A 24,214-nucleotide genomic window follows, 5' to 3' on the forward strand; every position below is an offset into this window, starting at 1 on the left:
CCTATTAAGCATGAAAAGATGTAATTTTTTCAGTCATGTCTTGTGAATCCTGCTGAAGGTGTTGAGTAGAGGTTCTACTTTTTGCCTTGGGACACTTGACAGTTGGCTACAAATAAGTTTTCTAAAAGTCATATTGGAGTTTTTTTCCCCTGTGAAGATGCTTATGCAAATCAAGCAGAGTAGCTCTTAGTCTAACAGGGCTGATCTCTGTAAATACCTGTCATCTTTTTTTGTTCCTTTTTTCACCTTCTCAAAATTTCCAATATTTCTGAAGAAATGTGGTCAATTAAACGGGCTGTTCCAGCATTGGCCTTGCTGGTTTTACTGTGCTAGTTACTTCTCCATTTTCAAATGCACAATGATAGAGCGAGTTCTTTGGGCAAGAGCATGAGATGTTGGGAGATTATTTTCAGTTGTTTGTCCTCTGGTGATCTCAACTCCTTTCTGGGTCCAGTGTCCTAGTCTACCAGCTATATATGATATTCTTCATTTGTGGGCATGAGTTTGTCTGTGTTCAACTCTGTACAACTCTCTACTCCTAGCTGAACGGGTCTCTGTCAGCTTCAGCCATCACATTGTGCCACTGTACTACTTGTAGAATACAAACCATCAAGATTTAACATCTCTGTGTCAATTCAGATCTAAGAGGCACACGATGCAACCTTGAGAACAGATGGTTGAATTCACATACACTGAAGCATGCAGTGCTACACTGATTTCTTAATCTCATTCAGAATAAATGACTTGTATATGAACAGATTCCCCAAGTTGTCAGAGCATCATAAACAAAATTGTTCGCTAATTGCAGTCAGCCACATCCATGCAAGGTTGTCCAGGAAGGATTTACAGGCTGCTTTGCCTTGCAGAACCTCTCTGTGCTACAGCAGGGAAAAGGGAAGGAGAGTCCCTGCCTTGATGCTCAGCTCCACAGTCTGAGGTCCCAGCCTTGTGTAATTTTCACCTGTAAATTGAGCACATTTCGTGTAATATCGTTAAGAAACCACAAATGCAAAACCTCTCGGAGCTATGCTTTACAGAGCCACATTTGACAACAGTTTAACTTCTAATACTTTAATTCTGACTTTTTTATTTCTATGGACTTTTCTTACGTTCTCTATCATCTTTTCACACTGACCAAGAAGTTTGTTGTAGTAGCACAGAACAGAAGCTTTCTTTCTTCTTGTTATGGTTGGCAGCCTTTGCAGGTACATTAGCCAAAAGGCGTTCTGGTAGCACCTTAAACCTTAACCCAGAGCACAAGGTATTTACTTCATGTAATGTCTGCCCATAACTTGTCCACAGAGCACACAGGCACTACTGTGTTACCCAAAAGTTCGTGAAGCTTGAAATACTCAATCAACTGGCTGAACAAGCTGAGCTAAAATTATCACTTCACAGCCACTGGTGAATCTCCACTGTAGATGCACAAAAGAGGTCTTTGTACAAGCCCTTGGGTTCCCAGGAACTAAGGAAGGCTTTATGGTACCCCCAGTCCTCTTAAACGGGCTTCAGGAGTATGAAAGACTGTAACTAAAACCAAATTAGGCCAAACTGATGACCTGCTATTTCACCTTCTGTCCAGGGGGTGAACCAGGTCCACTAACGTACCAGTCAGAAAGCTTCCAGCCTCCCACAAAATAAAAAACTTGAAAAAAAATTCTAGTTTGAAAAAAAGTAGATTTTTTTTCCCCACAAATCTTGCTTCAATTAACTCCTTACATTTAGCAGTGTATTTTTTTCTGGAATAAAAGGATGTTTACACTAGAGCATTACATGCATTTGTGGCAAAGATATTTCAGTATTGCTAAATATTTACTGTGACGGTATTTTTGTCTTCTCCAAACTGCAGATGTTTTCCTTAGTAAATGTGTCTGATTTTTAGCTTTGGGCATTTTTTTGTCTGCTCTTTTGTCCATATTAATACAATCGTTCATCAAAAACAGGGTAAGACCCTGACCAGTGTCCTGGTCTTCACTTTCAATAGTCTTTGTTTTAAATTCTTGAAATGTTTCCAGAGCAATCCTGAGGCCACTACCATTGCTTTGTTAGCAGACTGCAGAATTAGCATGCTTGTTACAATCTCTGAAAATGTCGACTATGTGCACTTTTTCATTATTATCTGAAATCAGGCAGAGATCTGGACCTTGAAGTATCCTAGGTCTTTTCCTTTCCTCCTTCTCCTCCCCCTGCTCCCTAGAGGCAGCTATTCATCTTCATTAGCCACTTCTGTTAGCTTGCTGCCAACTGAGACTAGAAAACTAGCTGCGTCAGTCTTGCATGGCAATTCAGGAATTAGAATCCACAGTCCTTGGGTGCAGGAGGTTAATGCACTAATAAAGATTGTACCTTGATTAACCACATCATCTCAGCTTGCTGAGGCAAGGCTGGTTATCAGACAGTTTGTCATATCATGTGGTCCAATGCATTCATCTAAAAACATTGCTTCTTAGCTAAGAACAGATATTCATCATTGCGACTAAAGGAGAAATTTTGTCTTTTTTTTTTTTTCATTTCAGTGAAGAATATTTAAAAGTTTTTAAGGAAACCCTCTAAATTCTGTTGTCTGTAAAGGGACATGTTCATCCTTTCCTGATAGTTAGAGATAAATCTTTTTGCCTTATCTCTGATATGAGAGAGCATGGCATGCGTTACACCCTAATTAACACTTGCTCTTAAAATCAAACCACATTTCTCTTGGGTTCTTCTTCTGGACTTATAGGCTCATTTAGTTCCCCCAAAATGAATAACAATTTGCAAGACTCTTTGTTAAAGCATTATAATCATACAATGAAGGACCTAAATAAATCAGTTTGATAAGTAAGCAGCTGCAGCCTCCTTTTATATTTATCTGTCCCAGATTGCTGAACCTTGACTAAATGTTGCAGGTTATTTGCAGGATGGTTCCACTAAAGCAGAGATAACATATTCCAAACAGAAACTTATTGCACTGGCATTTGTGATTTGCTGTAGAGTGAATTGATCCACAGATCACGTTGCAAATGTTCATGATTTGGAATGGTTTAGTTCTGTAGATACCAAACATCTGGAGATTTAATGCTGAACACATTCTTTAATGCTGCAGTCTGCAAAATCTCTGACCTTCTCCCTTTCCAAGGGCCTAATTTCACTTTTTTTCTTTCCTTCTCCCCAGCCCACAGGCGTGCACATGCACACAGAGTCCTGTTTCTATCAAGCAATTTCAGCTGATGCCCATCCGTGCAGGTCTGAAGAGCCAAACACAGCACAAATGACACAGTCACAAGCTACATGATTACCTTTATTTCTTTGCTTAGAACAAAAAAATTCCTTGACAAGCACTATCCCCCGGATTGTCATATATCTTTGGATATATTGGTTATACCAATGAAGCCTATTGAAAGGAATTCATGTTACAGAAAGCAACAGGGTATTTGAAGGGTCTTGGGACCGGAGCCAAAGGGGAAATGTGGTAGAATGTGTTTTGCAGCAGATTGCTATAAAAAAAGTGACTCCTTGAAATCATTTTAGCAGGAGTAGGGGAGACAGAAGAACTGCTAACTGAGGTTCAGTGCTGAACTGGCACCCAGCTCAGCATAAATGGTGTCCTTATGGCTACTTCAGCTCCATGACAGGGAGCTCATAGTAATCCCCTTATTTTCTCCTTCAGTTAGTGGGTGGGTGAAACCATGTTTATCACTTATCTCAAGTGTAGAAAGCATTTGGCATCATATATGACATGAAATATTAACTATAAATTAAAACCTGCCCAAATAAGTGGATGGAAAGGAAGTAAAACACAAAACAGCAGAAGCTGGAAAACGGCAAGATATCTTGTTGGGTGGTGGTGGTTCTGAATAACATGTTATCAAAAGGATAATGACAAAATAAAAGATGCTCAAATGGAAAGCGGAAAATTACCAAGTGCTCAAAGGAAACTACAGGGCTTGTGAGGAAGAAGAAAGAGAGTTAAGTAGAGGTAGTTTGGATAAGTGACATCGTAAAGAAACAAGAGGAAACAGCTTTATCTTTCTATTTTACAGGTGTATATTTGAGGTTTGGGTTACAAAAGTTGCAGCAATAACAGACACTAGAGGAATCAATTTTTAAAAAAGGAAGTTTGCTTTTCACATCATGGGAACCTTATCATAGTGAAATGCTGTCAGCTTCGACATAGTCTCCAAAAGTTTCACTGTCAGACTCTTTGCTTTGGATGTTTGACACTAAAATCATAACCATGCTGTCAGCTAGTGGCAGTGTAGCTTCACTGAACTGAAAGGGATCTTTGCCAACTGACAGCAGTTGAAGAGAGAGTCTCCTCTGTTAAAAAAAAAAATCTATTTTATGAAGACAGGAGAGTAACTGGATTAGAAGTTCTCAGACTGTGCCCCGTGATCACTTGCTAAAGGATCTTGGAAAGCACTGTGTTAGCTTTGTGTGGCCTTGACTTCCAGCTGAATAAATATATCTAATGCTTCCCTAAAATCTGCATTTTAGTGTAGGTAACTACAAAGAGAAAGCCTTTGCATTCCCTGTGAGCTAACCAGCAGAGTATTTGCAAAGGAAAACTGTGTCTTACCAATCTTGTGTAATTCCTGTAATGTGTCAGTAGAACAGTGGATTAAGTTGAGCCAGCTAAAATAATTTTCAAAGGTGTTTGACCAGGTCCTTTATGAGACGCTACAAACATTTCTTAAATCATAGTCTGTGGAGAGACAAAATATTATGGATCAAAAATTGGCTAGGTGAGCACAAGCAAAGAGGAGGATTAAACAGTCAATTCTCTTAATGGCCTGATGATAAGTTCTCATTTTAACAGCGAATGAACAGCAAGATAATACAAGCAGCTAGACTTTAAATCTATATGCTACTGGTTTTCCTACTTTTTATTAATTACAATTTTTCTGAATCAGTTCAGCCATTCCTGGTATCGTGTGCAACACAGCAAGATTGATGGCACTAGATAAATAGCATTGCCTTAAGTCTAGAGTGAATACTATTATTTACCTCTGCATGGTACTTTTCCTGAAAAATTACCTACAAGCTAGGGTTAAAAGCTCCAAACAAAACACTGCCAAGCAGTCATTAATCCACAAGAAATGTCTCGTTACTTAATTGTTGCTGCAGAAACTGAATTTGGAGCAAGGATACACGATACTATAGATTTCTTTATTTGAAGGTTTACCCTTCAGTAAGAAGAAAAGCAAAGTTGGCACATTGACTAAGATTAACTAGGCTTGGACCTTTATAGCTTGTAAAACTAGACATTTATGTATAACTGCTGAAAACTGATTTACTACAGGTGGAGACAAGTAGAGTTGTAGAGTTGTAGAGTTACAATATGTGTGTGAATGAGACATACCATCATGACCACCGCAAGGACATCCGTGTGAAACAACATCACTACAACCCTCACAAGGAAAAACGTGTGTTAAAATAAGAGGGGGCTCAGAGCCACCACTCTATTTTCTGGATCTGGCTGCAGGAGGAGGGCAGTTGTCGTCATCAAAAACAAGTTGTCATGCAATTGGGCACACATGCTTATGCACATGTATTTTTAAGCAGTCTAGTCAGGGATTCCTTCTTTGATCCAGAAATCTTTGTGGTTTCCCCACTTCTGGAGCCCAAATGGCTACTCAGTGCTTCCTTTAATTAACATTTTTCAGGACTTTAAGGTTAACTTAATCAAGTTTGGAGAAAGATCTAAATTGGTTTTAAATTAGACCATTTTCTTGTAGTGACTGGAACATTTTTTGGTGCCAGGCATTTCAGACTTATTTTTCATTTGATTTATGATTAAAAAAAACCCTGCTTTTTTTTCTCTTTGTAATTTCAAAAATCTTCTGTGTCAACCTATGTTCTAACACCAATTTGAAGGTGCCAAGGACCTTAAGTACATTTAAATTTTCATCAGTCCATCTGAAACATTGTTTTCAGTGCAGTGGGTGCCTTACGCCAATACTGCCAATCCCAAACTCCAAAGACAGGCAAGTTAGCTGAGCAGAAAAGAGAAGCTGTGCATGAAAGTTTATTTTAACAATAAAAGATGTGTCCCTTCTGTTTAGTTAGTTAGATAGTTGCTGTTTGGGCTTACAGTTTCAAACATTTCACACCATGCACTGAAAAAAGATCTTGATATAATCATATGTCACCACTAGTGCTTTTAATCTGTCTCAGATATCTTCAGATAGAGTCTAAAATCATGAGATTTGCACGCACACCATATTCTGGATTTGTTTCTGCTTGACCTTGCAAAGTGTTGACACTTGCTGGACACCAAATCCTCTCTCCTGATTTTTGAGATTCTGTTCTTGCCAGCCAGAAGGAGGCTGTGCACATAGTTTAATGTTTCTCTTTTCAAATAATATTCTACTGCATCTAAATCTTACTACCCCTCAGTGGTGACAATCTATATTTTTTTGTGTTAGTTTTCTGGGGTTTTTTTTCTAATGTGATTTCATTTTATAGTTTGAGTAGTTTGTATAGTCTGAATTCCAAAGGGTAGCGATAAATACACCATATGATCACAACTCAAAATATTATTCTAGTAAATTCACATTCAGATATTAATGATAATGGCAATTATTAACCTTGGCAAATATCAGTGGTCTCACTAAATCTTTGTGTCAGAAAGGGTTACATCAAATTTAAATTATGTAGAAAGCTTTATTATATATCACAACTTGAGGTAAAAAGGGAGAAGAGAAGCAAGCTGAAAAAAAAAGAACAACCATTAAGGCCATTTTTCATTGAAGTGTGGATGAGAAAGAAGAAATGAAAGATTTTGACATGTCAAAAAAAAGGTCACCCTTATTTTTAATCAGCCCTCTGGTCCTTTCCCTGGATGAAGGCATCATTGTCAGACTCGGGCAGGCAAGGTGGGAGGCAAGGGCTCTGCTGCTGTAACAGATTGGTTTCTGCGTGGCATATAGCAGACTTCTTAGAAGATGTTTCCCTGAAGGTGACAGTGCAGGTCAGCCACCGTAAAACCTGAAGGAACTGCTTCTTGGGCAAATGGAAATCATAAGTACTGAATAGCATATTTCACAAGTAGGATACTTCAGGTCAAAGCCACCAGACGTTCCTAGTCTGGCTGCCCCAGTTCTTCAATTGACAGAGATAAAGCATTGCCCTTCAGAAGAAAGGGACACATAGTTCATTCCTGTGTGTACTTTTGGGCTCAGCACCTCAACTTGTAGGGAAAAAACACTTTATTTGGAAATGGGGTTTTACCGGTGGAAACACCTTCAGTCTATATGCACAATATCCCATTTTCTAGAAAGTAGGCAAATGGTCCTGGAAGAGAAAAGCAGAGAAAGCAGGTGAGAAAGTGATACTTTTCTAGATCACAGCCTTAACATTAAATGTCCACATTGCAAATCTCCTTTTCATCAGTTTATTGCCCTAAACCTTTACTGTTGGAATATTGCTCAATATGTAATTCCTTAATTTTTTTAAAACAACAGCATGTGTGCCAGGTACTTGTAGTAAAGAGCAGTCTGGTTGCCCGTAGTTTTTTTGCCTGAGTTTAAAGAAGTTACTGTATATTAAAAATTACTATATACTGCTACTGCTGGCACTTATCAGATAAGGAAGTCATAAGATGAACAATCTGCCTTGAAGAACTGAAAAGCAAAACAATTCTGATACTGAAACTGCAAACCAGATGATGCTCTGATTAGAGGTATGCACACAGATTACAGAAGTATAATAAATCATGTAACTTTTAACCTCAAATAAAATAAAAGAATGCAGTTTTTATTAGGAAATAAACTGTTTATCAGGAATGCTTTAAAGGTGACATTTATTACTAATAAACTATGTTGAAAGGGCTGATCCTTTCATTGGCAGAACAGCCGGAGACTTTCCTCTATGTAAAAAATGTCCCAGCCCAGTCCGTGCCAGGTCAGGAAGCACTTCCATCAGCACTAACAAAGGATGGGCAAGGGACTCACCCACACCTTTTTTCAAACGAGAACATTTTCTTTCCTCTTTAAAAAGGAATGAGTCATGAAAATATAACTCCAGTATTATTTTGGGACTTATTGTGGATCTCTGCACGACTCCCTGGAATATCACTGAGAAACAATTCCACAGTCAGCTAATGGTATCAAAACCCAGCAAAGCATCAGCCAGGCAAACTTTTGATAGTGTCAGGGAGCCCCCTGCTTAGGCAGGATGTTAGTTGTTCTTCAGCTCTTGAAACTTACGGGACAACTGTTCAGGGTTGTCACACTCTGCACTACTTCTCATATTAATTCTCTTGAGTTACTGTGTACCAAATATTATGGCTGTTGGTGCTGAACATGTCAAAAAACATGTCCATCCTTTAACAGCGGGCACTAGAGAGGACTACAAAGCCTCTCTCTTAACAAACTCCTTGTCTGAAGTGTTTAATTTATACCTCCCCCAAAGAAGCTTTGCGTTAGAGACCAACTCATTCAGGCTTGAATGATAACAGTAATGAATGTGTGTCTACCTGCTACCCAAAGCTGTGTCAAGGATGAGTGCATACAAGTCAGATCAAGATACATATGTCTCTTAGCTATTAAAAAATCTTCTTCAAAACAACAGAGGGAGGAGACAAAGGTGGAGTTTAGCACACCTTGTTTAAGGCTTCCTACATGTCCATGTCCTGCAAGGCACAAACACATTGTAGTTAAGAACTTGTTCAACTCCTTTACAATGATAAAGGCAATTTTAGGAATTATCTGTAGAGCAAGTGTTAAGCATTTATCATTCTGACCTTGTCTATGAAATCTATTTTGTGATTAATCCATAGCGTGTACCCCATTACTTGGTCATGAACTGAAATTTCTGTTCCCATACTACAAAAAAAAGTTCTTCTGTAAGTCTCACCAGCCAGAATACATTGCATGATTAAACTGTGGTTGCAGATTGTCAGAAAAATCAAACTTCTTGCACTTAAGATGCATTAACTATTTAGGAAAATGAAATGGTGCTTAAGAACTGCTCTCAAGAGTCTGTGATAAAAATCAATGTAGCTCATGTATTGTCTATATTATACGTACACTGGGCATTTCCTAGAAGCTGCAGTAACTTAAATATTCCACTACCCAGGCATCCTTGCTACTGATATACTATCATTGTCTCCTATTCCATTGACTTGATAAGCACAGTTTGCTGTACAATATTGTTTTTCAGGAGATGACCCATTCATGGCCTCCACCACTGTCAGCTATTCACACACCAGGAAAGGCAGAACAAAGCAAGTTTCCCTTCCCAAACAAGGTAAGACACAAAACATCATGTAGAACCATGCCTCCTGCACCTCAGAATATGCCCTACATGAGACCTGACTAAGAATGTGTGGTGTCTGGGCTGAAGTTGATGCCGTGCTGATGACCTCCTCCATGTGTGTGCCAGTATCCCCTGACTTTTCCCTGATACAGCCCCTGCAGGGCTATACAGTCCTGTTTGCATATCTCCTGGCAGCAGCACTGATGCTGGTGTGTGGGTCACAAGCTCCTCACTGCAAGGCAAAACCACAGGTGTTCCTGGTGGAGTGTCCAAATGTGGTGCCTTCTGCAGGCACCTGCTGAGGCTCCTGACACCTCAGGGCACATACAGCTGCTGCGTGTCAAGAAGCTCCTGCTCGCATCCATTGCTCCTGCTTCATTTGGCTTTGCTGGCTGAGAATTTTGTTGAAACCATTGAGGTCTGAGTTGGGCTTTACTAATACACTGGCCTTTGTGGTTGGGGGCTGAGGAGTGGGCACATATCTGCTGCCACCAGCCTGGCTTCATGGGCAGCTTTGCTAGAGAGACAGGCAGCCCAGTGCCGTGATGCCCAGAGGGGCCACAGAAATATCTGCCAGGGAAGTTTTTGGTCCCTCAAGGGACCAAGACCACTGGTCCTGCTGGTAGTCCCTTGAAAGCAGCTCCACTATTGTATGCATATCCCCAGGAGGATGCAGTGCGGCAAAGTAAAACTCATTGGCGTGAGCTTGGGGAAACCACATTATATATATTTGGAGAGTCAGGAGGGAATGAAATCAGCTATCCTATGCAAAAGCCAATAAAAGTTTCACATTGTATCACCATATACTGTTTATACACCACAAGCATATTTCATGAAGTGTTCAAGCTTGAAAGATAGTATTGATGCTGTTTATAGCCTTTCTCCTGTTAAAGCAAGCTACTTGGTAACTTTTAAGTCCATTCTGCAAAATTTAGTGCAGGGAATAATTATAACCACAAAGCCAAGAAACCTTCAAGATTTGCCTGCAGTAGAACAGCTTTTCTGTGGATGAGAGTGTCATGATTTTGAAGTACCAGGGGTGTAAACCAAAATATCTCTGGCATGTTATGAAAGAAAAAGAAGGAAATAACTCACTGTCTATTTGCTCATTGAAGGCAGGCAGCTGATTGAAGATGGTAGGCGGGCTAGAGGCTTGCTACGTTAGAGTAAGTCGAGTAGGAGATAAATGGATCAGCAGCATACAAGCAGGTGAAGTGCCCAGATGTGGATGACAAAAATGAAGTAGTGCTTGCAGCTCTGCAGTTTCTGCCATAATTATCACCATGTGATGTGCTTGCCTGGCACACGTGCGGACGTGCATGGGCAACGTATGCACCTATCAGCGTATCTGTGTGGCCATCATGAATTCACTTCCTTACAACTAAATATATTCTGATAAGTATAGGAATAGGAGAACCACAGACCATAGGGCAAAGATATGTGAATAATGGTTGATATTGACTTTCTCATCTTCTCTTTGCCTGTTCATCCATCTCTCTGGGAAATATTCTAATAGTTTGAACTGCAGAGCTGTTTCAGAGATCTACCATTCATTTTTAAAGAGCCTTTTCTAGGTGGTTTCCTTTTCTCTTACCAAAGTAGAATTTCCATTTTATTTAAGCTCAGGGTGGTCAAGATTTCATCTAATGATATATGAGCATACTTTTGTACATATAATAACATCACAACTGTATTGTGGCCTAGGTGGTTTGCATGGCTAGAAATCAGAGTGCTTTGTGTGAGACGGGGAAGAAGTACCTAACAAAACGCACCAGAGTCCTGGGAAAATCCTGCATTACTGGCCATAGATCATGTTAATTTTAGACACCATCTCTATTTTAAAGTATTTTAAAATACTTAAAGGCTACTTCTGTGGCTTACTCTGAATCTGTACAGTTGCAGACTTTAGAAGGCATCTGCTCTTCGTGCTCCAAAATGCAAAGAATGCTTTGCAAGTTTTTCAAACATGCTTTTGAAACATTCATAAGCTAGCTAGTGCTTTTCACAAAGTGTGGTATAAAATCTTTATTGGATCTCATAGGGCATGTCTCCATAAGTCTTAGGAAGCTCTCCCACAGGTAAGCTACGTAGCTGTCCCAATGTGTTAAAACCTAAGGACTACACCAAACTGTTGTGGATCATATGTTATTCAGACAAATGGGCCTGACAGTTAAGTGGTGCCCACGGCCAGCAAAGAGGCTAAAAGGCTAAATTCAGGGCATTGAGTTTGTCTCTGAGTCCTAACCAACGCATGGTACCGTGCATTCATTTTCAATCTTTATGGCAGCGTTGAGAGATTAGTTCCGTTCATTTGCAATGACTCTTCCAGCCAGAGAAGCAAGTAGGCTGCAATCCTTTTTAACAGAAGGCAGTTCCCAAGTGTAAAGATACTCATCATTTTGGGACTGAGAAAAAGAGGAGCTTGTAGGACTCCTGCCCTGTTGCAAGGATGCAAATCATCCTTACTTTCCTGTCTATAAAAGTGAGTGTCAGCATCATTAGTTCCCATACATGCCACACTGCTTTTAACCTGCAACTCAAGTAATTAGCGATCTGACAGCTTGAAACTTGAAATTTATTAATTAGGCTATTAAAGTTGCAAAGGCCACAGCAACTATAGCTAGACTGGCTTTGAAATCAGTCTGGTAATAAAATCTAAATTGCTGAGGTTTATATATCACAAACATAATAGAATTGTATATTTGAAACTGCACATGTGGGTGTGACCATCCATGCAACTAGGTGCTCGCTGGATGGGGGGGGATGTATGTGCATATGCTGTACCTGCATATGAAATCAGACCTTGTTAACACGGGAGGTCTGCATTAATGCACAAGAATGGAGGGAAAGTACAGGTCTTGTTTGGCACGTGCAGCAGTGCCCAGTAGGTTTCCCAGCACAGCAATGCTGGGAGAGCACATTTAGGGAACTGTCCTTTATGTAATAGAGGGCACAAAGTTACATTTCATCCTTAACTTTGAATTTTCTTTCTCTGTGGAATTAATTTGTACTCTTGAGTTTACTAGGAAGGGGCAATGACAGTCTCTTTATTTCTTGTTTTTCAAAGCTTAAGGATAATTGAATCAGTGTGCTTTCCTTTCTCCTGTCTCTGTCACACTCTGTATGAATTATTTGACTGTAATTTTATTTAAAACATCTTAATAAATAAACTGTAAATTAATAATTAAATTTGGTAAATAAGAGCTCACTTGATGCTTGTGTGAATGAGCTTTCATGTTCAGGCATTAATTCTCTACTCTTGTGCAGTAACAAAATGCTGTTAATTCTGCTGCCTGCTTTGCTCTCTTTCTTCATTTTTACTGTGATTTCATGTCTTGAAAGTTTGATCAGGTTTTTGATTTCTAGTTATGTGTATGTGATATTATGGGATCAGACATCATTTTGTTATTTGAGAATTAATTTATCCACTCCAGGAGAACTGGTGTCTTGTCACAAAGCTGTTGGGTGATTATTCTCAGCAGAAGCTAAGTTATCGTAGTGATGTTATTCTTTATGTGCTCAAATCATTTACTTATTCTTTTCTTGTTGATTTTAACAAGCTGGAGCAAATGCACTAGAAAATAATCTCCAGAAGTGAGGACTTCATCTTTGGTTTTTAAGTTACATAAAGTTGTACTTTTTTCCTGCCTCAGTGTGAGCATTCTCTATTTTGCAATGAGATTTTTGCATTATCCTTTATTGTCAAGAATAATTCATTGAGAATGAAGACATTTATTTTAAAGAATCAGTTAAATGGGAAAGTGAAAATGTTCTAGCTCATTTGTTTTGCCGATGCCAAATTTGAGACTATGCAGAGCCGATGGCAGAGGTAAGATACTGTGCTAGGCAGTTAAGGGGGAGGGTGCATTCTTCCTGAGGTTGGTGAAAATGTAAAAGAGTGAGCAAGAACCTTGTTTAGCAGTTTCAAACACTTTTACAAACCTGAGGGTATTTCCATCCATATGATTGTATTCCTTCAAACTTCTCTAGGTACATAAATTCAAATTCACTATTCTGGAAACTGAACATGCTCTAATAGCCTGCTTTTATGGGCAGCCTGGTTGGCTACTAGAATAGCATTTAAACTCAAGCGTACATGTCACTACATCACCACTGCAAGCTGATCCTGACTTCTTAAGATTATATTCAGTCACCAGAAAAAACAGGCTTTAATGTCCCTTCATCAGAAGCATTCACAAAAAGCTGAGGCAATTTGTCAAAAGTAGACAATTTGAAATTATTGAGAAATTATTGTCTGCATGTGAAACACAGTACTGATCTTTTCATGCTGCAGTTGAAGATAGAAACTCTTAGGGCTTGCCCAAAAATTTGATGTCTCACATTTCAGGTGCGTAGAATGCAGTGAATTGCAGATATGTATTATAGCATAAAAAGTACAGATCAAAGCCATGCAGTCTGGAGAGCCTTGACTCCAGAGCAAATGGTGAAGATCGAGGGGATTTGACTAGCTGAGCCCTTGAGACCCCAGTGCCTGCAGTCCAGCCAACCTCCATTTAGAGATGCCAAGAAACTCTTCGGGCCTCAAACCCCTGAGGCATGCTTCTGAGTGACTCAGCAGCAAAATCAGCTCAGCTCAGCTGAGTCAGAGCATGCTTGAGCTCTCTGGGGACTTGCAGTTCCTTTCTTGATGAGCTGTGCATTTGGCTCATTGCTCTCCCTCTGTGGACCAGGGGTCTGGTCCAGTGTCTGATTCCACACTGAAAATGGCCACATGTGTTGCTGTGGGTGCCTGACCTCTCTGAGCAGTCTTTACTGCAGTTGCAACTGCAGCATGTATATGAGGTGGTATTCCTGTGCATGTCTGGGTTATTCAGAAGCAGAGTTACAAACAGGATACCTTCCCTGCTGTCATCCATAGCAAAGTGTTCTTTTTTCCCCTTAATTTAAATATCTTTTTGTTGTAGTTTATATTTGTATTTCCCTTCTATTTTTAGGCTTCTTTTATATTTTGATGAATGCAAAGAAATTCTGTGAGCAGAATATGTGAACATTTGCACAAGAGGAAAAAATGGTCTGATCTATTGCACCGTATTCATAGATATTGCAGTTCAGATACAAGGTTGACCTTGTAATCTTGCGGACCCAGAACTAAAGTCTGTATTTCCATTCTCTGGTGCTGTCAATATCATCATGTGAAAAGGAAAGACCAGCTGTGCTACTTCCTCAGGAATCCAATGGTCCATGAAACAATACTGGCCTTCCCTCTGTCTTCTCATCTAAATTGTAGAAGATAATAGACAAGTTTTGGCTGATCAATAAATGAACAGTGAGCAGGAGAGTCGTAATAGCTATACAAGGAATTGCACCATTAAAGGGTTGTTGTGAAATAAGTTTACAAGCCTTAGAATTAATGGATTTTCAAAGAAATATTGGATTTATTCTTGTAATTGAAAATTACTTTGGAACTGAATGAACAATTAACAATGCTGTTTGTATTGTTAAGGTAATGTTCAAGCAAGTACTGCAGCTAAAAATTGCTGTAAAAATAACACATTGTACCTTTTTTCTGTTATTACTGTAGGAGCCACAACAGGGATCTACAGGACACAGCAATACAAGTAAGTACCAACTCATTTTCTGGTTGCATTGGGTGAAGGGGATGACAATTACTATGAAAAATAAGTGACTGATAGAGTGAGGAACCAGTAGCAGACTGGGGCAGTGTAGAGCCTCAGCAGGCAGTACTCAGCTGTGGCCAAATGTGGAGAACTGTATTGAAGAGTGACCATCAAAATGTCAGTTCTTCTGGTGGACTGGGAAGAACAAAAAAAATTTATTGCGTTATGGCCATTTCATTATGTAGATGAGAAAGACCGAAAGGGCAAAAGAGTGGCTTTTTTAGAAAGCCAGAAAAGAGCTGACTGAGTTTCGTGGCCAGATCCAGACTGCCAGAAAATTCTGCAGGAAGACTTGTTATTATTTATCTTCCATAGGCCATAGTATCTTATGTGGCTATTGCACAGTAATAAGCTATGTATCTCCTGCCAAACTCACACCAGATAACGTCTCAAAGACCATATGGCCGTGGGTCTTTCTGGCTAGCAGTGTGGGCAGGGGAGTGATGTGTGCTTGTGTGGCTGCTGGTTGGGGCTTTTTGGTGGACTCCAATTTACAAATCATGGTGTAGATCAGCAGCACTTTAATTACATTTGGTTATGGTAAAAAGCTTAGCAGCTGTATTGAAAGGAAAGATTGAATTGTTCTGCGAAACAAAATATTAATCCTCTCCCCTGACACCTCTGACTGTTGTTGATGTTGTCTTGCATATTAAAAATACATGATCCTATCCTGCTCTCAACATAAAATCATCTCAACCAAAAGAACTATTTTGCTAGCTTCCTGACCTGTCAGCCAGCACAAAGCCCTGTTTGCAAATTGCCAGGCTGTGACTGAAGATGAAAAATGCCCTGAGCTGGTACGTAGGGCTTTGAAAGTGGCTGGTCACCACTGCGTGAGAGAGAAGACATCCAGAGAGACAAGGCTTGGAGATGTAGGCTGTTAAAACAGTGTGGCTCTTTGCTGGGAAAAGGTCAACATGCAGAAGACAACGTTGTGAAGAAGCACACAGTGGTGTCACTTAATTGCTGGCATCAGTTTGATATTGCTGCGAGTACCAGCACTAAGGAAAAAATAAAAGGCAAAGGGGATGAGGTTCTGTCAGAAAATAATGAATACAGTAATGAGAGAAGGAAGCACGAAAGGGCCATAATAGAGAGGGCTATGGAAACACATGCAGTGTCACAAGCATGACAAACGCACCAGCTGAGCTGAGGGCTTCGTGATGACATCAGGGGGCATAGTGTTTGGCCAGCTTTGGTCATAGTTTCATTTTGAGTATTTCCTTCTTTCAACACTTGAATAAACTAGGTTGTTCTGCAAATCTAATGAAATCTGCTTTCCTGTGGATTAGGAAATCGGTCCTACCTCCTTACAACTTTCCTCTGCTCCTTATTCCAGTGGTCTCCGACCTTGTTTTACTTCCAGTTCCCCCATCTGCCCTCCCACACCACAGTACCTCCAGCTTCTTCTTATCTCCTCATTCATCCTTCTCAGCAAAATCAGCGTATATTTGCATCTGGGCTGGAGCTGCACTTGGTACTACCTGGCTGATGGCAACCAAACCAAAGAACAGCTGAACCCATGCAGAATCATTTTCTTCATTGGTGGCAAAAGTTAGGGTCGCTGTCAGACAGCCAGACACTTCTTCTGATGTTGCAGAGGGAATTTTACTACCTCTGAGACCTGTATCTGTGAGAATTCCTGGCAAGGTGCTAGAATGAGACATTGAAAAAGACACAGTTAGAATGAGACATAGACCTTACCAGTCCTGTACATCAAACTCAAAGGAAATTTGGGGAAAAAAGGTGAGGAAATGCTAGCAAATTACTCTATATGGGAAAGACATCTCTTGGTCTATGTACTGTGTTATCCAAATGCACATCTTGAGAGTCCCCAATTAGCTGTTATTTGCCATTCCACCATTTCTTCTTTGGAGTGGCTCTTAAGCCTGTCATTTGCAATGATTTTACTCCAGCTGTAAACATTGTCTTTCTCTTGGAATACTTTTGCATTTCTCTCATCCTTCCTCCACAAGGAAATCAAAACAATTAAAAACCTGTAATGGCTGAAGTTATACTTCTCTGTCACAAGGAATATTATTTATCCCTGTTACCCAGAAAGGGAAACTTGCCCTGGTTAGTTTGAGTGATTCACCCAAATTCCAACTCAGATGAGAGGAATCCTGCTCTGGCCACCTACTATTCAACAGGCAAGTCCTGCCAAAGTTAATTTGAAATTTGTTTTGAGACAGGAGAAATCTAGACACATCTCATCTGGTTGTACCTAAAAAGATTAGGAAGGGAATTGTGTGAGCTGAGGTAGAAACTAGCAAAGAACTCCCAGCTCTGTGGCTAAGGATCTGAGGACTAATGGTTTCCACTGTGTGTTTCTGGAGGCATGTGCATACATACACACACCACACCGAGACACATATCCACACCCATTTCAGAAGACGTACAGGCACCTGAAATAAAGTGAGTTAACAACAGTCCTGTAAAAGAGTTAAGGTGGGTAGCGTATTCCCTGTCAATTCCTGAAAGACTAAGAAAAAGGAAGGACAACACACATTTGCCCATAAGAAGAAGCCAGAGCTACAGAGGATTTAGCAGTTCAGCAAATGCCAGCCTCCCACAATGGTAGCTGCATGCATTTGGCAGGTTACATGGAAAATGGAAAACAAATCTTAGTCTGGCCAAGAGTGAGTGTGAAAAAACCAAGTTGTTCTGACAGATAATTCCCTTTTACATACGCTTATCCAAAGATCTTATCTGTACTGTATCTGTGACATTCAACTACGCTTAGTCTATAGATATTTTTTAAATTTCTATGATTCAGTCAAGTGAGAGCAAACTTGGTAAGAACCGATAAAGCATTAATGGCCAGATTTTCTAGTCTGATAGGCCATGCTGATGCATATCTACCATCTGTACAAGCTTCATCCTCCCCTTCCACACAGAAGTATGTTAAGTGATGATTAGCATAAAAGCAGCTGCAAATGCTTACTGTAGGGTAATTCATTAATATCCAGTTTGGCTAAATCACAGAGATTCCCTTTTCTCCCTCCTCACAGTACTTGTGCTGTTTCCCTTGTTGCTGCATTAACATACATTGCTGAAAGTAGAACTGATGTGAACTCTGCTGGCAAAGCACTCAGGAATCCATATTCCCCCTCACACTCAAACAAACCAGTGTTCACAGTAATAATTCATCACTTATAAAAAGCCTAAGTTACGAATAGAAAATCTTTGAATATATGCCAACTGTTACTGTTGGTTTCTTGTTCCAAATTACCATAATGCAGATGAGCTCCAGGGCTCCAGGAACCCTAAGGCTGACAAACATATACTGCAGCAACAGCTTTCTAACCAGTGAGTTCATCATCTGGATATACTTTCTGAGCTCCCTGCTAAAAGTGAAAAGTACCCTAGAGATTATGGAGTGGATGTACTCCATCCTGTGTGGATGCCCAGCTTGTACCTCAATTTTAGGTGCCTTTAGCTGTCCTCCTACAGTAAGTGCTTAGCTTCCCTGGAGGACAACAGAGAAGCATCAGTGGTTTTAGGTCATACAGAGCTTCCCCCATCATGTTCACTAAAGTTTAGGCACCTCAGTTGGGTAGACACAAACCCTTCCACAGGGGAGAACAAGATCTAAAAGCACCGTGGCAAGGTGTTTGCAATACCTAGAATCTCTTCTGCAAGACATCCACTTCCAGGAGGCCGGTGTCTAAAGTCCTTCAGCTTGCTTCTGTACAGCAGTGGAAGCATTGGTAGCAAACCCCTGCCTCTTCTGAAGGCAACACAGAGTTTTCCAGAGGTTCCTCTGTCATGGTTTAACCCCAGCTGGCAACTAAGCACCACACAGCCACTCGCTCACTCCTCCCTGGTGGGATGGGGGAGAGAATCAGAAGAGTAAAAGTGAGAAAACTTGTGGGTTAAGACAAAGACAGTTTGATAGGTAAAGCAAAAGCTGCACAGCCAAGCAAAGCAAAACTATTTCCCACTGGCAGGCAGGTGTTCAGCCATCTCCAGGAAAGCAGAGCTCCATCATGCATAACGGTTACTTGGGAAGACAAAATGCCATCACTCTTAACGTCCCCCCTTTCCTTCTTCTTTCCCCAGCTTTACATGCTGAGCATGAAATCACATGGTGTGGGATATCCCTTTGGTCAGTCGGGGTCAGAGGTCCTGGCTGTGCCCCCTCCCAGCTTCTTGTGCACCCTCAGCCCGCTCGCTGGTGGAGTGGGGTGAAAGGCAGAAAAGGCCTTGACTCGGTGTAAGCCCTGCTCAGCAGTAACAGACGTTCCTGTATTATCAACACCTTTTTCAGCACAGATCCAAAACATAGCCCCATACTAGGTACTATGAAGAAAATTAACTCTGTCCCAGCCAAAACAAGCACAGCCCTTACAGCCATTGCCAGCACCCCAACGCTGTATGGAAATTGAAGGTGAGGACTTTGGCAGCAGCAAATGGATGATACATAATGCTCATGTGCATGGAATAGGTTGGGGCCTGATCCAAATCGCACTCAACTCAAGTCAATGAGCAGAAAATCAGACAACAGTGAAACAGCCTGACCAAAATAAGTACTTCTCACATTTTTTTTGAGAAGGGACAGGTGGATTTTGGTTTAAAAAAAAACTCATTAAAAGGTAATGGAGAAAAACACATCCATCAGTAAACCAGTCACACTCAACCTCTGCGCCTCCTTGTCTGCTAGGCAACATAAACTCATCTGTAGACAGCTATTAGCATCCAGCGACACACAAGAGGAGCAGCAGCTGCACAGTCGCTAGGTCCAGAATTCAAGTTCGAGGTGATTCAAGCACAGTGGCAGACCCTACACGTCCATGGTAGAGCTAAACAAAAATCTTCAGTTACACTGAAGTGTAACTCTCTCCTGTTACTCAGAGAGCAATAAATATTGCAAACAACATCAGCCTTACTTTTGGAGGAGCAGGGGGAGAAAGGAGGGAGAAGGGCTTGGCCTGGCTTAGCAGAAGCAGTATCATCTCCTCAGCTAGCAGCCTGGTTCCCTGGTGTCTGTGCTATTTAGCTAAGTTGTGTTGGGCAGATATATGATTTTGCACCCAAGAAGGGGACCATCACAAGCCAACATGCTATGCCAGGACCCATGTGAGTCATGAGGAAATGTGAAGAGGCATCCCTTGGGCCTCTGATACTTTTCAAGCATTTGGGTACTTGACTTCTTCTGGGGTTGTGTGTCTAAGCCAAAATACACAACATAGACATGAGGGTTTCCCCAGCCCCCACTTACTGGAGCTGAAGATCAGATGCTTAATCTGTCAAAATGAATGTGAACCAAAACATCTATTGGCAGAATTGCATCCTAATCACTGCCTTACTAGCTCCGCTGATGCTGTTTTGCTTTTTATGCCCTAATTACTGTTTCTGGAGCAGGGTTTTGGAGCTTGTGCATGTTGCATGGGGTGTATTATCAAAAGCAGAGCTGTAGGGCCCTACAGAAATCCTTTCCATGTCTCCAAGGTCTGCTATCCCTGGTAAAGCTTGCATCCTCTAAGCAGCCTCTCTTGTGGAGTTTCCTTGCCTGACATTTCCAGACTATGTGTGCCAGTGACAGGAAAAGTCAAGTCAGGGTTGACTTCCTGCTTGCAAATGCTCCAGCAGTGCCCCCACAGCCCTGAGATTGCCTCGGAGGTCGTCTGCACATGTGGCAAGCGTGGTCGGTGTTAGCAATGAATAAAGCATTGACGTGTCACATCTGAGCAGTTTCCATATTGACCCATTTCTGATGTCACTTTCTTCTTCTCTTTTAAAGGGAAAAGTGATGTAGAGCCAAAGAGTCCAGAGAAAAACGCAACCCATACATCGTAAGTCACTTTTGTGTTTAAAATCGGAGAAGGCAGCTGTGTTTTTATCAGCTTTGTTGGGCAAAACATAATTTGTTTGTTTCCATTAAGATAAAGCTATTTCACTGATGCTTTTCTTAAAAAGGCTTTTGACTTTTTAAAAACTTTAAAAGACTTTAAAAGGCTAATGACTAAACATTAATTATTCCTAGAACTTTTCATGCTGGTAAGTCAGAGATCTTTGCAAGTGTAATGGCTCCACATCAAGCTGAAATGATATGAGATGGTTTTTGTGGGTGTGCGAGGCTGGCCTTTGCAACTTGACTTCAACGTTACCTTAATGCTGCTGGAGTTTGTCACACTTGCTAAAAAATATCATGTCACATATGCCTTTGATGTACTGATGTAATTTTAAAAGACTGCAGTCTGCAGCTTCACCTTTGAATTACTTGAAATCCAATTACAGCTATCTCTGGTCTCTCACGATTTTGTTGATGTTTTTGAATTAACAAAAGAAGTCAAGAAATAGATAGGAACAGGCACTTGTAATATATCAGTGTTCACCTTCACTCTGGTGCAACAATAGAAGCTTTTACCATTTTTAACTCTACTATACAAAGGACTGAACTGTTTTGCCAATATAAACCAGTCTATGAAACAGATGGGCTGCAAGTTAAAAAAAAATAAATAAATAGCGTCAGTCTCCCAAACTGAGCTAGAAAAGTGAATTCCATTTATAACTACCAGGCAGGAGCATTATGAATTTCTGCAAAACCATTCACCTTTTTAATACCATTTTAGGGAGGGAAGTTCTTGCAAGTCAGTCATGTGAATTTTAGAGTGTATCTTGCCCATAATTTATGTTTTCTGATTCCTGTTATTTAAATTCAGAGCATTATATCATGTAAATCTTGCAAGATGTCACCATTTGTTACATGGCCAAAAGTAGTCACAGAAGGAAGTACAATAAAGGTGATTTATTGTGGGATGTTTTGATTTCTGCTGCAAATACACATTAAAAATCTTCTGGAAATGAATCTAGAAAAAGATTTGACATGGTGTAAGAAATGGCTTGTCCTGCAGATTCTGTTGTGGAATGTAATTATAGTATGTGAGCATATTTAGCCAAACTTATTAAATAAATTAAGCATTAGCAGCCTTATGCCTTCTGATAGTATGATTGCTGGGAATGGTTACTAGAACGATTCCAATAATTATAATTTTAAAAAATAATATGGTAATAAAGACTGAAACAAGAAGGGTTTTAATGCCATCTGGAGGTATTTTGGGGAATGAACACATTTATTTTTGCTGATATTTAGCAATATGTAAAACATAAGCCGTCCTCCAAAGTGGTTTTTCTGTTAGATGCTATTTTATTCATAAGGAATGTTCTTTCCTTTCTTCTCCTTCAGTGGATTAAAATCCCATAAAATCTCTGAACCCAGAATAGGGGTATCTCTGAACCCACAATATGCGTTCAGGGATATGCCCTGATATGTTTAAGGTTTTGGGTTGAGACTACATACTGTGTCACATAGTGTGCTGTATTAGATACAGCAGATTTCAGAATCTGGTTAGGTGTGAAAAATTCCTTGCCTAATAAGAGATCTTAGTACAACCGTCTGAAACTGTGCTGTCTACTAGGTATAGTATATTTGAAATGCTTATCTTTAAATTTTTACTATATGCTAAGGCTACCCCACAGCAGATATTCTTCCCAGAGCAAGTTTTAGAAGTAGAAACAACTGGTTACCACTGATAAATGACTGTGTTCAAGAAGCAGAAGCCCCTCTAGTTAGAGAAATTGTTTGTGTGGGAAAGAAGGCAAGAGAGAAAGGAAGAGATGAGAGGAAAGGAATGAGCAAGTGTTATGTCAAAAAAGGAGGAAGAAAATGAGAGGGGTACAAATAAGAATGAGGAAAAGGAACTGCAAATGCCATATTTTCAGAAAGAGATACAAAACTGAGAGCAATGGAAGAGAAAACCAGAGGTCAAACACTGGAAATGAGAAAGAAGGGAGAGCAATATGAGCAAAAGCTATTAGTAAACCAAAATGTATGTGTTATTGAATGGGAGGCTGGATACCTGAATGTTGCAGTGAAGTAAATTAACTCATGCCGTGTAGGTGCACACTGACATCCCAGTTCCCCTTCTGCTACCTTCGGTTGGCCTTCTCCAGGTTTCTTCTCATTTCCAACTTCTTCTAGGACAGGCTTTTATCACTGGTTCTCAGGCAATAATGAATACAGACATTTTCTGCTCTTTTGGGGATGTAGCAGCTCACACCTGTGCACAAGATGCACAGCCGGAGGGACCTACAGTGCACACGTACACATGGATGCATGAGCGCATGTGCCTGGGTTTGTCTACAGTAATGGACATACCCTTCCCCTGCATATATGGAGAAGACCATGCCGTTGGGCAGCTGGCCGAGAGCCCTGGCACTGCCCAGACCTGCAGCTGGGAGCTGGCAGGGGTGTGCAAGGGGAGAGGTGTGCGAGTGGGCACAAACGCTGCCAGGGGTCCCTGTGAGTAAAAAAGCCTGCACTGTCTTGCGAGGTGTCGTTCCCCTGAGAGTGTTGAAGGAATCTGGTTGGCATCTCCCAGCAGGGGTGCTAAAAAGGAGTGACACTGCTGTAGGAGAGATGGCACGTTCAGGCCTGACCAGGAAAAACTGTGGATTTGTTTCACTGTGAATCAGTGTTTCCTTGTGAAAATGGAAAAAACAGCAACAAAAAAAACCCAAACAAACCACAAAGCAAGTCATGCTGGCCCAGATAAAAATAACAGAAAAGATGGGGAGGAGCAAATTAATGCTTCTTTCTTGCAAATGTCTTTTTTATTTTCCTCAGGCATCTTACAAGCCACACACTCAAGCCAAGCTTATATGACTCAGTGGCAGTTAATTCATCCTTGGTGCAGATTTACTACCTCCATCCAAACATTATTTATGCAGCGTCAAAGGACAGGTTGATTACCCTCCTGAATCAGGCAGTGAGGCACTTGTGAACCAAGCATTCACATGAAGTATCCCCTCCAGACATTCCTCCTGCCTTGTCCACTGGACTCTAGGTCTTCAAAAACAGGTATTACCCTGCGACCTGGAGCCCCGGGGCCAAAAGTGCTACCTGTAATCTCTGAGAGTAGAGTGCAGGATGCATGGTGGTCTGTTTGGAGGGGTCTGTGTATGGTAAATGCATCATTCTGAATAGCATTATGCACAGGGGCTTTTTCCGGTATTCATTAACTCCCTAGATAGACTAGGTATGACATAGCTCTCCACTGATAATAATATTAAACAGTAAGAAACTGGTATGCATTAGATGATACACGTTAATTGATGTAACATCCTAATATGGCAGATAAATAATGGCAGTTATTACAATGCTATAGATAACTGAGATGAATGTAGGAGAACACGAATGATGCAAAAGCGGGGAAGAAGTCTGAGCAGAGCTGTATCCTTTTGCACAATGTTCCTATGGCCTTCACCGCCTCAGCATGTGCAATAATCGCCTGAGCTGGCACTGAAGAATTGCAATAAAAGGTGCAAACAATACA

The 24,214-nt window shown here is 40.7% G+C and overlaps 1 protein-coding gene across 1 annotated transcript in view; it reads left to right on the forward strand.

The window, feature by feature from the left end:
- The window catches only part of AFF3 (ALF transcription elongation factor 3), a 339,879-nt gene that overhangs the window by 184,333 nt on the left and 131,332 nt on the right, over positions 1 to 24,214 (forward strand). The window contains exons 5-7 of the mRNA XM_075082988.1: positions 9,142 to 9,228; positions 14,780 to 14,816; positions 20,620 to 20,671. Of these exons, the coding sequence (XP_074939089.1) occupies positions 9,142 to 9,228; positions 14,780 to 14,816; positions 20,620 to 20,671 (176 nt within the window). The remainder of the gene's footprint in view (positions 1 to 9,141; positions 9,229 to 14,779; positions 14,817 to 20,619; positions 20,672 to 24,214) is intronic.

Source organism: Phalacrocorax aristotelis, chromosome 1 (genome assembly GCF_949628215.1).
Source record: "Phalacrocorax aristotelis chromosome 1, bGulAri2.1, whole genome shotgun sequence".
NCBI lineage: Eukaryota > Metazoa > Chordata > Aves > Suliformes > Phalacrocoracidae > Phalacrocorax > Phalacrocorax aristotelis.